The sequence below is a fragment of the Apis cerana genome, linkage group LG3 (genome assembly GCF_029169275.1).
Source record: "Apis cerana isolate GH-2021 linkage group LG3, AcerK_1.0, whole genome shotgun sequence".
NCBI classification, from domain to species: Eukaryota; Metazoa; Arthropoda; class Insecta; order Hymenoptera; family Apidae; genus Apis; species Apis cerana.
In genome coordinates this window covers 3,774,938-3,791,514 of record NC_083854.1, presented here as the reverse complement: position 1 = coordinate 3,791,514, position 16,577 = coordinate 3,774,938, and the positions used below count along the sequence as shown (strand labels likewise).

General features: G+C 30.4%; 1 protein-coding gene across 3 annotated transcripts in view; it reads right to left on the bottom strand.

Moving 5' to 3' along the window:
• Nucleotides 1-1,619: 1,619 nt before the first annotated feature.
• The window catches only part of LOC107997018 (sex-regulated protein janus-A-like), a 58,672-nt gene continuing 43,714 nt past the window's right edge, over nt 1,620-16,577 (bottom strand). Inside the window, exons 3-4 of one of the 3 annotated variants that reach the window (XM_062072285.1) lie at nt 3,475-3,602; nt 1,620-2,005 (exon numbers count right to left, since the gene is read on the bottom strand). In XM_062072285.1, the coding sequence (XP_061928269.1) occupies nt 1,913-2,005; nt 3,475-3,602 (221 nt within the window). In that variant the 3' untranslated portion in view covers nt 1,620-1,912. Of the gene's footprint in view, nt 2,006-3,474; nt 5,399-5,475; nt 5,698-16,577 lie in introns of those variants that run through there. The other 2 variants (XM_062072287.1, XM_062072286.1) reach the window with 2 other exon arrangements.

Genomic DNA, 16,577 nt, shown 5'->3' with positions numbered 1-16,577 from the left:
ATTAAACAAATACGTAATAATAAAATAATAATGGTATAAAAAATAAGAATAACTACTAAATAAATATTATAAAATAGTTATATTACGCACAACACAAAGCGTTTAATCGTCACGAATTCGACAATAAAATGACCGATGTATCGAGTTACAAATGGAGAGGGGATATATACAATTCGATATACACAAGTCGAAACGTGTCGAGCGTGGCATTAACGCGACCGTCAATTTCCTGGAAAGGCTGAATAAGAAATGTTTTCAGCCTTGAGGCACTAACCGTAAAATCAAAACAAATACAGAAATAACACACGAGTTGAACGTACGACGAATAGACGCATTTAGGAAATAAATATATAGGAGATATATATGTGTATGGAATATGTATGTGTGAATAGATTATAACTACGCATTTCCACCTTTGTGAATAAAAAGACTAAAGAAATTTATGATAACTATATGATAAATAATAAAATAAATAAAATCTTACCATATTTGCATGAAAATCGTTGGATTATTTCTTAATTTTGATGATGTGTGCAAAAACTTTCAAAGCCATCCCGCCATCGAAGCTTCAATCAAACGATAATCTGTACAAAAATATTCAATTCTGGTATAATAATGATTAAACGAACACATATTGATTAGATATAGCTTAATAATATATAATTAAACGTAATAATCACAATATAATAGTGTATTAATAAAAATTGAACGTAATTACGTACCTCTGCCGGCGAAACACGACCTGTCACCACGCTTTTCAACTGTAGACTCATGCGCACTATGCTGCGCGCTGATTCGTTTCGCTATTAAATCTTAGCGACTTTCTGATTGGCTAGAGAAATATGCTTCTCTATTCACTTCAGTCGCGCGAAAATTAAAACATAATATATTATATTTCAATTGTATATTTGTAAATTTTTATAAATTAAAGTCACAAAAATATTCCGATTAAAAATATGAAATAAGAATAGATTATTATAATTAATTTAATATAAAAGTTATCCAAACCATCATCTTTTGAACATACATATCTTTTTAAAAATACTCAAGAGATGGCGCCAACGATCAATTCTTATTTTAAAATCTCTATCCTTGTCTTGTTATTTACTCTCCTTATCTATTTAGTTTCATTTACGCCACTCAAGAGATGGCGCTGATTCTCAAATTTTTATCCTATCTCTATCCTTTTTTAATATTTGCTCTCCTTGTTTATACTTCTCATATACAAATATAATAATGTATAAAATTCAGTATATCATATTGTATAAAAAATAATCTGTAACATAATATTTGTTTTATTTCTTTTCATTTCATTTTTATTTGTAATTTTATATATTGAAATTTAGTTTCATTCTAATCATTTCTAACATCTTATTTTAAGCTGAATTAATAAATTTAATTGAGAATTAAACTAAAATGATTCCAAAAACATGGAAAAATACATTGAATTTATTTTATATTATATTATATCTAGTCTCATGATAATAATTTGTATTATTGTATGTTATACATATATTTTATATATATATATATCTTTTCACATGTTGTAGAGACATCATACTTTTGCATTCTGTATTTATTATAAATCATTTAAATTTGAAAACAAAACACGGTTTCCATCCATGCTTATATCGATTTAATTAAATACACAAAATTAAATACATAAATTAAATTAGTTAGAATTCGTTATATATTTACATAATTAATATTATCAATATTCAAACGAATAAATCATATATTATGTCACATTATTATGTAATTAAAATCAAAATGATGTATTAGATCAAATTTCTAATTTTCATATTTAAAAATACACAACTTAACAATATAACAAACTCTTTATTAAACCACATATTTAATGTATTCAAATATATCCCATCTTGTGCTGAAGAAACGTTTTTCATCTTGTCAATTAGTATCCATCGTCTGACCATGTAATAGAATAATCAGGATAATATTTTTTCAGTATATTAACGGATACCTCGTGATCTGCTTTCCCAAAGCCCTGAAAATAAATCAAATGTTATCAATTAAATCATAATGAATCGTTTTTCTTATTATTGTAGAAATCTTTTCAATTTATAAAGTCCACAAGATATACACAGAAAGATTAACTTGTAAATTGTTGATTCTGAATTCCAATAAAAGAAAAAAAAAGTGCCAATATATTTCAAACACCCTTTAACTCTTATATTAATATCCAGATACTATGATATTTTTTTTACTTAATATAAAAGTAAAAGTTTGTCACTTTTTTAAAAAAATTTTCTGAAATCAAAAAATAAACAATGTAAAAGAGCATTTTTCTACAACCCCTACTAATAAACCTCGTTCGACCCATGGAATATCGTGGTAATCTCTAACTAGTATCAATGCGATAAGATTTTATGCGAATTTCGTTGATCTTATCGCGTCCTTACTTCCAGCCTCGAAAGTAGAATAATTACAATCGCCTAAAATCGAGAACCCTCGTTTTATAGAGATCATTGATCATTGATAGGCCAAGTTTGCCCCACAAACACGATTTCAATTCGATTTTATCTCACGATTTTTATTTTCATTTTATCTCGATCATTCACTCGAGATTGGCTTGAATGGGAAAGTTTCGAGTTTCTTTCGATTTATCAAAATCTTATCGAAACATTGATAAAATAAAATAATCGTTCGTTAACAATGAATGTTAACAATGAAGCTCTATAAAAAATTTCGATGTATAATTAAAAATTAATTATCAAAGTCTTTGTGCGATGATAAAATTCCATCCATTAGATCAACGACTTTTGCTTTTCGAAATTAATTAATTGAAATTAAACAAACGAGAGCGAACGAAAGTAGACGACAGATATTACGTATGCATGCCAATATAAATCGTGTTAAAAGTGAAATCGTAGCATGCATTAAGTTAATAGCACGATGTCCCGATGAATATAAATATATATGGAGAGAAAATCGTTCTTTAATAATTTGTTAATTTTTTGAAACGTTTTCTTTAAAGCAAATTGAACATAATATATCGAACTTGATTTTCAAAATGGCACGTTCAATTAAATTCAATTTCATTTTGAATGGATTTTACAATAAACAACTTACAATCAACAATTCTTGTGAAAGTTTCAGATATATCATCTTATTAAAGTTGATTATAAAAATATTATAAAATTAATTCAAATCAAAAAATCAATAACTTTTTACCTCAAGAGACTTAATAATTTTTTTTTAGTTTTATTTCATTAAAAAAAAAAAATAAATTTAATGTCTTTACATGTCTTCTTAAATATCCACTTGCAAAAAAATTAATAACATAAAATTATATTTTCTTTTGCAACATAAAATTTATGTGAAATACTTTTTTTCATAAAACAAATGTATCTATGAATTATTCAAAGATTCATTCTGTGTATATTTCTGTAGTTTCAAAAAGGTTAATCAATCAAATCAGGAATATTTCATTGAGATTCAATTCCTAAAATTCACCTGAGAATATCCAAAAACTTTAATGGTTTTTTTATCGGGATCATGTTCTATTCTTCCACCTCCAAGGCATTTGAGTTGCAAACCGGAAATCGGTTTCACTTGTTCTCCAGTCTCATCGAAAATATCATCTGAAATGAGAAAAATATAAGTATAAGTATATATAAAGGAGTCGATTAATATAAATGATATTCTATAATCAAAATAATATGAATGACGTACAAATTATTTTGAGAAATGCATATTTATAAATTGATATTTATAATGTGCATAATAATACATTTCATGTTTATTAAATACAAGTAATTAAAAATATTATAAAATTGATACATTTATCATTAATTGTTTCTACTTGAATAAATATTAATAATTTTATCAGAAACGTATGCAGATTTTTAGTAGTAACAAAAACAAATAAATTTGATTAAGCTTGATAATTCTAATGTTAAATAAATAATTATTTCCTTTATATTATCATATTGGCTATGAATTATAATTAATATGTTGAAATAATAATTTAAAATAAACATGAAATTACAGCATATAATTTTCTATAAGTTAAATTTATAATTATTGATTCCAAGTAATATCAGAAAAGCTAATAAAGCAAGACAGATATTTGTGCTTGTCATCGTAGCACAAACATTATTAATGACTGACTAAGAAAGGATTACAGAAGTTGAATTCATATAATAAAATATTTAACGATCAATAAAGGAACCATGATCGTAAAACGATAATTGTAAGATATGCTTCTGATTCATTATAGAGAAATTAATAGATTATCGTTGAAGAAAGAAAGAAAGAATTTACTTTGAAAAATTACTTTTCTCGATTCCCTTTGTTCTTTAAATTTCTCTTAAACGAATCATAAGAAAATTAAAAAGATTTAATCAACATAGAGAAATGGTGTAATTTTTATCATTCATATATATGATTACACATACAAATGTAATATTAAAAACAATTTTTACAAGTAGTTTTATATAATAATAGATTTTATACTGGGTGTATAATTTATTTAGAAAAAAAATAATAAAGAATGGATAATATAAAAAGATATATTTTAGATAAATATATGATATATGATATTAATATTTATTTAATCTTGAAATAAAGTTAAAAATCTTTGAAACGTTTATGTTTTTAATTTTGAAATATGATAAAATACAAGTAAAAAATTATCATTTGAGGATTTTATTTTAGCAAAATAGCTTAACTGGTTGATTTTATCTCCGAAATTTATGTGGAAAATAAAAAAATTACAAAAAAAATTCATAAATTCAGATTGCAATAAATCAAGTTTTAAATGATCACCATATGTTAAAGTCAATTCCAGAATTCCAATTCTCTAAATTAATAAATTTCATTTCTATAAATGCTAAAAGCAATATCGGAAATGGTACCCACTTTCAGCATGGTTATGAAACAACATCATAAATACGATTTATATTTAAAATCGTTATTTCTTTTTTTAAAAAAAAATTTAAGCATAAGCTACTTTTCATTGACAAAATCCTTAATTAATCCTATTTTTTTTTTTTAAATATATACCATCAGTTAAAAGAAATCACTAATGTGTTCCAAGAATCCAACAAATTTAAACAAAAGTTAGAATAGAATTCCATAAAGTCTCTCATAAAGCCTATTGATTTTTAAAAAATTACTTTTCATATTTGTAGCTTTAATTTTCAATCAATAACCAGTTTTTGATAAACAGAAAATCAACTATTATAAACTATTTTTACCTTCAAACATTATGTTAAATTGGAATAGAATAAAAATTTTTTATTCATAATAATACTTTCCATCTCATACTCAATTACGTTATCATGCTTCTTAAAAGCACTGAATTCAGCTTCTTCGATTCATCTTATCTGTCAATTTCAACGTTACACAACTCAACTGTTCCAAAAACCTAATCTACCTGTAAATTATAAACAAACGAAGGTAAAATAAATGTTGGAAAGGGGAGGGAATAAAGGCGCTTTAAAACCAATCAACCACCAGTTCAAACACATCGGCTTCGAAAATGTTGATCCAAAGCGATCGGTGTAAAGCTTTGCAATCGGACGAAAACGTTCAGATTTGCTACGAATTGGAAGCTCTCTCCGGCTCCAACTGGCGCAAAGGTCGTCGGATTCTGGTTAATCGAGGCGTGTGCCTGTGACGGCCTTTGTGACACGTAAAAGTATGCGTTTGGCGACGCTGGTAATCCACGAGTTCCTAGACAAAAAAGATCGAAAGAAAAAGAACACAAAGAGGTTAAGGCGCGTTGGAAAAAATTTTAAATTTTGGAAACAAGAAAATACATCGAAACGAAAGATTGATGAGATTTTTATCAAATTACAAATTCTAATATCAATTTTTTTTATTCATTTCATTATTGAAAAAAATAATTATTATTTTCCTTTTCTTCTTCAAGGATTTGGTTACAAACATATTAAAGAAAAAAATATATGTATATATAAATTACACGTAAATCTTATTTCGTACACGAGTTATAATCGATCATTCTTTTTAAAAATTTGTTATTTAATGAAAGACTAACTGAAAGAACGGTGACATATAGGAACATTTTGTGCACATTGAAAAGAAAAATTTGATTCGTTTCTTTCGTTCGTAATTCTTAATTTCCAATACTGGACAAATTCGAAAAAAATAAATAAATAAATAAATAAATTACGCACTATATATACAAATATAGAACGAAATAAATTATTTCGCCATCCATTTGCCAAATAATCATTCTACCGAATACGAATTGAATTCGACCTCGCACGAAACATGCAAATCGTTTAATTTCAACGATCCACGAATAATCGACGGGATAAATGATACGAGTGGAACGAATTTCGCCCGAATCGAGGAGTCGACGAGGCATTTATTTGTCCCTTGACGTGGTTGTACGGCAAGAAATCCAGAGATCATCGCAATTTGATTCATATTGATGAGATCCATTGTCGAAGAAAAGAGGCAAGAGTTAAAAAAAGGAAAATCTTTTGATTTTCTTGAAGAAAGGGAACGAGATAAGAACGAGATCGTTCCACGGCTATTGGAAGATGACCCTTGCCCCTTCCAAACGGAATTCTTTTCTTCGTGGAATAGCCAAGCGCTTTATTACGCCTTCCAACATATGGAAGAAAAGAAAATTTGTGTTTTTTAAAAATAATTATGATTTTTATCGTAGCATTATTTGAAATAGCAGATTATAAAAATTGAGGAGAGACAGAAAATTGTTTTTATCAGAAATTGTTGTTCAAAGAAGAATCGTCGAGGATTGTGAGATTAATAGAAACAATTGTACTCGACGATGAGGTTTATCAAATGAATTTAACAATATTCATTTGAAATATTTTCTTTTTTTCTTCTCCTATTCTACGTAGTTAAAGAATTATGGTCTGTATTGTTAGAGAATACTCTGCATAAAAGGATAAGAAGAAAGAATTTATGTCGTATGTATTATTTAGCAATGTAAATTTCTTTTTCCTCCAATGTATATTTTTATATAAAATATTCTCCTCGACTATAACTCTTCCATTCTGCAGATTCAAAAAAGAAAGAATTTTTCAAATAAATTTAAAACCAGGTTCACTGGTGGCTGTCCAAATAATAAAAAGTTAATACATTTATTCCATCCTATCTTTTCAACTTCGACACATTACTTGGCAAAAATATTTCGTCTCTTGTAAACCATAATCAGAACAAAGAAAACGATATAATGTAAAGAGCGATATCAATACGATACTTTCGTAAAAAAAAACAATTTCTGAAACTTTACACGTTATCATAATAAAACATTTTGATAATCAATAATGAAAAAACGAAAAACATAAAAATGATAATTATTTAAAATAGAGGAAACAACGATTAAAACTATCCAAGTATATCAAATACCTCAAATTGGACTATTGATCATCCCTCCAAAAAAAAAAATGGCTGCCATTCGACTTGGATGATAAACCACCACTGCATATTAAACCCGATTTCATTTCTCGGTGATCGAGGACACGCCATAGCGTGAAAAATCGTCGGTTGCAAATCGAAAACGACGTGATATTTGAATTAAAAAAAAAAAAAAGGAATTTAGAAAAACGGCATCGAATAGTTTCTCCTTCGTCGTGGATTTTTTTTTCGAAAAAAGAAAGAAAGAAAGAAAGAAAGGGTGGAACATGAGTGACAAACGAGGTTGCGTCCCGTTTCTCGACCTCGTAAAACTTTGACGGGAGAGCGTTTATCTTGACCCATCGAGGAGCCACGCCACCCTCCCATTAATTCCTTTGAAAGTCTCGATACTGGATGGATCGAGACGCTGAATAATGAAGAGATAAAAATGAAAAATAATGGATGGAAGGAGGTAAGGTTTCCCCCTATTCCCTTCTTTCGAATCATTTCTCCGAAACTAATATCGCCAATATTAAAAAAGGGGGATTTTCCAAAGTAAGTAATCCTTTAATAATGCTTTTCAATAATGTAAACGAGAATATATTAATTCGCTATATTAATTCGAAGGAGGAGCAACATCTTCTCCCCTTTCACAGTTGGAAGGATCTTGATCTTATCGAATCTTTTCGTTTCTTCCCTTCCCAATGATCGAGAATATCGCACGAATAAAAATAATTGAAATACCGTCAATCTTTATATATCATTATATTACAATAGGAAACGTTGGTGGCGTTGTTTGCATTTATAGGTTACATTTATGGGACACCGGGATATCGACATGATCGCGCGTAGTACAATACCAGTCGCAATATATCGCAGAGGGAGCGTGGGAGTGTGGAGCGTTGGAAACGAGCAGAAATCGATGAGGAAAAGGCATCTCTCTCTGGGTAGTAAAAGCACGGGTGCGTAAATCGCTAAGTGAAAAACACGGTAAAGATGGAGGGCCGAGTAGCTTCCGGTTCCTAGGTCTGAAAGAGATCTGCTGCCTTCGACGAAATTGGCTTCCTGAAATTTGTTCTGATCCCTTTTCTCGGAGGAAAATACGAAAAAAAGCAGCTAGCTTCGCTTAAAATATTCAAAAAGTTTCCAAAGTGTTATACAAATTCGTGTTGGATGAAACAAAAAATGGCTCGTGTTAATAATATAGAATTGAACTTCACTTTCTCTTCGATTCATCCTCGTGTAAAATAATTAATAGAAAATAAACGATAAAGAATTTAATAATAAAATTTTCGATAATATTCTTTTACGGTCCGTATTCCCGCGAAATATGTATTTCCTGTTTTTCTTTATATTTTGTAGGATAGAAAAGGATTCGAGATCGTGGAAATCTGTAATTCATTTCATCGAGGAACAAGGAAACGCGATCGTGGCACGCTGTGATTCGACCAGTTAGAAAGCTCGTGGACATTGTTCTTTATTATATATACCCCCAAGTTCATTATATTGGAAAAGAATTGACTTTGGAAACTGAGAATTCAATTCTATTAAAAGATCACGCGCACCGATCAATTTTTGGACGACAAATTTCGATTAAAAATATTAAAAAAAGATCGTAATGGATATATATTAATTTGAAATACCAGTCACGAAGTTAATTATAACATTTTAAAAGGAATGATTAAATAAAAACAACAAAGATATCTATCCATTTATCCATGTTAATCTGATTGTAAAATTTATTCGAGGGGAAATTTACTCGAAGCAATTCAAAGCTCGATTCTGCTTCGGTGAATATAATCCTAGGAACCATTAGGAATCTAAAATTAAGAGATTCGTTCGAAATATTTGACGCGCAATACCGATTGCTAATTGAATCAGTAAAAATTCTGGAACGGATTCAATTTATTCATTTTTATGGAATTAGTTTCGTCGAATAGTCGAGCAGATTGTGAAAGAAGCCTTGCGACGATGGAAAATAGTTCAAGGTATGTTCGACGACTTTCGAGGATCGGATTTTATGGATATGGGGATCCAACAACAACTTGTACTTCAGAAAATTGGAAAACGTGAGGCGACAAAGAAGTTTCTTCCAATAATTAATTGTCTATTTTCTATTTTTCAATGCGCCACCATTTTAATAATTATGATCAATATTTTTTATCCCTCCGCAATTTCACTCTTCCTCTTTCGATTCGATTAATAAAACTCTTGTGTTTCAAAAACTTTTGAAAATATCCCAATTTTATATACAATGGGTTCTTGGAAATTGAAGATTTGTTTCAACGCTTAGAGTTTTAATACGGTTTGTCTCGCATTGTTAAAGCCACGTCTTTAAGCTTATTTTCTCGAAAATAGCTTATCTAAAGTTTTTAATCTCGTTCCATCTGATCCACCATTCTATCCAAAATTTGCCTTTAATTCAAATATGTGACAAAGCTTTAGGTGTAAATTGATAAAATTGTTCGTTGTGCTTGCAAATTAAGTATCGCGTTTAATTATGATAAATTTTCGTAACACGAATGTGAAAAATATGTTTAGTTTCTTGAAAATTTTTCAAAAAAGCTATGAATTTAATATTATAATTATATATCGTAATTAAACATTTGTTCGAAAATTGTAGAGCAACAAGGAAGATCAATGATGATTCCAATGAATGCAACACAAATAATACAAATTTCTCGCGAAACATTTCATTTTTACAACATGATTTTCCAATCGTAATTGCTTCACGAATAATTAAATATCTTGTTAAATTTCATTTCAAAATTGTTACCTCAGCTGGGGTAAAATCTTTGCAAAATCAAATCTCTCGGTTTAGTCGATTACGAACTTGCGACAACGTTTTCTCGTCTCCAATGAAACTTTCGATGCGACGGAAAACCAAAGTTATTTCGTTTGTTCCTCGCAACAAAACGACCACGTAAAATAAATACAGGCAAATAAATTCCATGGAATTCAAGAAATCCGTACAATCTTTGAAATCTTTCGTCCTGGCGCTGTTTTTATATCTGTATGAGAGAGATTTCCTTGCGGATACGTAAATAACGGATATGTCATAACTGCGCGTATCATACTTTATAGCTCAAGTCGATTTTTCTTTAATGTGAAGGAAAGGGAAACAGCACGAATATATATACATTCACAGAAACAAAAGATTTGTCATAAACATGAAATTTAAATTGTATTAAAAGTGCTTGATATTTATTGATATTTACCAAGAATGAGAGGATCAAAAATTTTGAAACTGTAATTCTGTTACAAAGAAATTAAAGTATAAACGATACTGAATGGACGTTTAAACATAATAATTGGTAGTATCAAGATTTACATCATAAATATACAATAAAAATTCAATCGCAAAGAAAAGAATTTAAAGAAACCTTCCACTTTGATCTTTAATGTATCAATCTTGGCCAATCTTGGATGATTGAAATCATGACAACACCGTTGTACAATCAATCAATCTTTCCAAACTTCGTATACCCATAAATATTCAAGGGAAAATATTAAATGGGGATGTAAAGGATCAGAGAACCGGAAGAGAAACGCGATAACCAAAGTTTCGAAGTAAACGATCTATGGACTTTTGTTTCTGCGTTGATTGAGAAAGGTTCTCGTAATGATCGGCGAAATTTCGACTGGCAATATTTTACGACGCCATCGAACAGTATCCTCCCTCCCTTGCTAAAATATCGAAGGGGGATGAAGAAAAAATGACTCGGAGTTGACAGAATTACCCTTACTTTCGATCGAATATCCTCTTATCTTATATATCCCTTCCATTACTTTTCGAGTTAAATTAAACTAAATAAAACTTTTATATATTTCCATCATGTATTCCCTGTTATGATTTATTATGCGAAGATATCAAAATGCAAAGAAGATTTCTCCTAGAACGTGTTCGAGGATAATTTAACAAAATATATGAATATTTATCGTGGATTCTGGAAAGAAGATTATTATTGTTGCACCCAAGATGAGTCTATTATTATACACAATTAAAATATTTCCGAGGAAGATTTTTATAATATTTTTAAATAAATATTCGAGAACTCCCGTGTACACACTTTCAAACTTTATCCACTTGAGTAACATTTAAAATAATTTTTACAACGTAAAAGCATTATATTCATAAAACCTTTTATATATTCATAAAAGTTTATCAAAAACTTTCGTAAATGAGTTCGCGTATATATATTTAAAAAATAGCTATAAAATAAAAAAACTTGCTCCATCTTTCATAAAAGGATTATATATAAAACCGAAACAGAAGAGATAGTAAAAATTAAACGAACTTGGCCACCGGAAGCTGTTTTAATCATCCAAGTATCCAAGGGAAACACAGAACACAATATCCACCCTCATCCATTCCCGATTCAACTTTATACCATAATACCAAGAGTCCCTCGGGTGTTGATAAATTTGATAACAAGCTGAAATTCTTCGAACAGAGTCATAACTACGCTTTCAAACTTTAATCCATACTGTTTAAACAACATTTTCCATCCATAATCTCCGTTTACTCCGGATATCATAACCTCGTTCCTGATATACTATATTTTCCGATCTCTGTACCACTTCGATGAAAATTTCTCTAAAAATACAAATTTTTATCACTTTTTTCGGCATCGATTTGCTCCATTCGATTATATTATTATTTTTACGATAGATTAATTCGTTAGGTTAGGTTAAATCAGGTTACTTTACTTGTTTCCAAGTTGGTAGACGATTGTTTCTAGGTCGATAGAAATTAGTCGATTTCGAGGTTAGATTGATTAGATCTCTGAACTTGTGAGATGCGTGGGTAGAGAGCTAAATTGCTATCCAAATTACTATAAAAATTTATCGACAATACGCGCTGTTTCCTCGTTGAAAGTTGAATTTCCACACGATATAATATATACGTCGTCATATTATCGCTACTGTACAATCAAGTAAACGTCACGTGATCAGGCTTCCGTCAAATCCAAGCGTCGCATTGTGTCACGTGACCTGTCTATATATATACCAATGATAAAGGGGATTATAATATATTCTTTTCGTTTAATTCATTGGAGGGAAAATTGAGTTCCTTGAATTGAGGATACTTTATGATAAATTAAAATATATATATATATATAGTATAAAGTGTACTATCAAGATTGTGCATTGTAATAGCAATTCTTTCTTTAATTTTAAATGATATAATGGAAACTAATATTTTTCGTTTAAGGAAAAACGAAACACACATTCTAAGCGCGACTTATTTAAAACCGCGTTGAAGTAACATTATTCATTGATCGTTCGTTCCTATCGTTTCGTATTGTCCTTCTGAACGTCCCTCGTTCCGGAACGAGTTCCAGAGTTAAATCGATCCTCGTAGCCAACACGTGTAAGGGAAAGTTTGACAATCGAGAAAACCACGAGCCATTCAAACAAGAGTCGATACGTCGAGGTTTACGATCTATTAGAGAGACAAGAGTACTCGATAATGAAATATCCAATAATCACGAACGAATGAGTTTCCAAGAAAATTCCGTCTCGAAACTCGAGTAAAGGAAATCGGTACTCGGTTTCATCCTGTTTATTTTGCATATTATCAAGCATTAAGATTCATAAAAAATGTAAAACTTCCAAAATTAAATAGCTACAATCGAAGATACGATTTTTACATTTTTACACAAAACGATCAATTAACTTTCTCGTTTAATCGACCGCTAATGTTTGTTCTCAAATCTAATCCTTTACTCGACAAATTACTCTTCAATTTCTCCAAGATGTTTGTTCCAGGGTTATGAATTCGACGTTAACGAATCGATCGAAAGGAACATGGTTCGACACCTACTTCCATTCCAAGATCTTGTCAATTAGGGAGTTCGGACGGTCTTGCGGCGAGCAACGTGTCAATCAAATCTCGTGCGCTTATCAGTAGGAACAATGCAAGTCTCGACACATGTTTCGAATTGATTTGCAACTGATCTGATTCCAACATTATCGGAGAGAATCGGACGAAATTTCTTGGAAGAAATTGCAGGATTGAATCGAGACTCTCGAATACTCTCTGTTCCATCAGAGAAATTAAAAAAAAGCTTTTGATTTTGACAATTTTTTGACAAATTCTAGAACATTTTTTGATTTATTTTGTCATTTTGCAAAAAATTCATTATATTATGTGTTTTATTTACAACTGCGTACATTTATTCTCGATATATTCAACAATTTAAATACAACTACTTCCCTCTATAAAAATTCAATTGTGACGAATTAATAAAATCATACTGATTGAAATGAATCTAAAATTTAAAAAAAAAAAATTTCAGTAAAGTTCATTCACGCAAATTACTTTTTTTTTTCTCTTTCTTTTTATTTTCCCGACAGAGTAGTTTCGAATCCCAGAAATAGCAAAATATTTCGATATTCGAAACTTTTTCGACTCTCGACCGAGGTATCGAAATTTCGAGTATTCCCAACTCTCTCTCCCAGCATTCAGAAACTGATCGACCATTTGTTTCGCGTAATTTGTCCACGTTCCAATCGCGTTTAATTCTCGAAACACGCACATTTTGCATTCCTGGATTAACATTCAGCGTTGATTATACAACGACCTTTGATCTCATTTATCCCCTCCCCCTCCCTCCTCCTCCTTAATGAATTATGCATATCGCACAAGTTGATCGAGCTTTCCAGCCTCTCGAAATCCCTATTCTCTCTCTCTCTCTCTCTCTCGAAAATTTGCTTCACCATGAAATCGAAAATGATCGAGCAACAAATCCTACAGCCCTGAGTATCATAGTTCGATCGATACTTTAACGATATAGCATCTCTTTATCGCGCCTTTCATACAATCTATCGCCTATTTTTATCTCCGTTTATCAGAGATATTCAGAAATTATTATTATTATTTAAATAGTAGAATTTTAACGCAACTATTTTTCGTCAACTCATCTTTGTGTCAATTTTTGTTCTTCCAAGGCCATCGATTCGGATCTACTTCCACTGAGCCACGTAATTTTCTCGAGGCGATCGTAATCTACGATTAGATGTACCATTAAGATGAAAAAGCATGTTCTAAATAGAAGCGACCATCCTGGAGAATCGATAATTATCCATTGCGGGTAGCAAGGGTATATGAAGGGTGGAAAGGGGAAAGAGGAGCGGCCCTGAAAGTCCGTGAAACCTGGAGAAACGAGCTCAAGAACTGCTGTGTGGCTGATCGTCGCACAAAGTGTTCCCAACACTTTACAGAGAAATTCACTTAACTGGAAAATTCTAATTCTAATAAAAATATCGCGCGAAGAACGTGAAAACTGGCGCTCGATCGAAACGTGATGCTCGATCTCGTTCTTTTGGAAATTTTCCTTTTCTTATTTCCTGATTTTAAATTTTCCTCTTTATCAGGAAAAATGCAAGATAAAACTTTGAAACGAATTTCGAAATAATTGTTAACGTTTCGTCGAAAAATAAAGGGGATCTTTCAGAACATCTTTTCATGATATATATGTATATATTGGCACGCGAGCAACCACCAACTCGAATTCGGGCGCCTCGTCAAGGTTGAAATCACGGAATCCAAGGAGCATCCTCTCCAAAGAAGACGAGAATCGAATTCAACACGTTGAAATACGCGGAAATTGAGGAGTTTGGAGGAGTTACATAGTTTGAAGAGACACGTTTTAACCGTAGAATGAAAAGTAAGGGAAGTGGAAGCGTTTGCAGAATTACACGTAAAAGAATATATTTGCATGTTGAATTATCGAACGTCTTTGAAAGTTTGCTTGTTTCACGTGGAATTTTTGATCCGAGATTCTGTTTTCTTCGTGAATCTTCGTGTTACGAAACTGGATCGTGGACACTGCGAGCAACTAGTGAAACGAAATAAAATTACCACCAGAGGCGTTAAATTACTTTCATTAAACAATAATAATTAGATTCTAGAAATTCTCTCAAGATTCTTAAGATTATTGATATTTGTTCGATAAATAAATGAATTAAAAAAAAATAAAAATAATATTTTTTTTCGCAGTTTCGGCGAAGAAGAGAATCGAAGAGAATTTTGAACACGTGGAGGATGTTTTCGTGTCAAGGATCTTTTATGAGCGATCAAATTAAGGAATAGTAGCCGGATTAATTATGTTAATTTGCGCCGTCAGAAAATTGATTAGCCTAAATCCGTGAGGGGGAATTAAAATTTAATTTAATTTAAAATTTAAAGTTTATCGAGGGGAGGCGAAAAATTTCTCATGATCTCCATATTTTAACGATTCGCATTTTTATCCTGTATTCAATCAATTTTCTTTTTTATCCTTAAAATATTCCTTCGGACTCGTATATTACAGCTATTATATCTTGATTAATAAACATTTAATCAACTATTAATTATCGTTTATCTTAATCTTTCTTTTCCTTTTTTGATTTTGATACATTTATTTTTATATTTTTATTACATTAAAGACTTTATCTCCCAAATAAATAAATAAAAGAAGGATATTCAGAAGGATAAAGAAAGTCAAGAAGTAGAAAAAAATTGAAAGATCTTTGATATTGATTGTCATTCTTTCACGTTAGAAGAGGAAATTTATTCAAAACAACGCTAATTTCTCGTAATATTCGTATTTTCATTCCACTTAGAATTAACCCTACGAATTCCAGAAATTTCTTCCTAATGAATATTCGCGCTATATTTGCCTCTTGGTTACCAATGAAAAGAAAATATATACATATATATAACGAACGAAAAAAACAATTATAAAATTATTTTAATTCCTAAAACCGCACGAGCATGTTTGACTTATTCAAAATGTGTGACCAACGCGTCTCAAACATGTTGCGGTTGCTAGTGACTCGATACTAAACTTGTCACCAGAAGATAGTTTACCAGGAATTTACTAGAACGTTTAAAATGTCGACTAAAAAAAGAAACATAAGAAAATCAACTGGATGTACAAAGATAAACGATATACATTGCATGATAAAAAAGAAAAAGAAATATTAATCAAAGATGACCACGTTTAAATTCGAATTAAACGCGAATAAGGGCTGAAGGTAATGAAAAGAGCATCAAAAAATTCCCAATTTCAATATTTATTTACCTTCGTTCTCAATGCATTTCAACGAACAATCGAAAAGAATCGAATAAAAGCGATACTTCCCTCCCCTTCCTCCCCTCGACAAGAATAACGTGTGGCGCGGAATCAATAATAAGAGATTTCAGAAAATAGTGAAAATTCGCGTGAAATTCG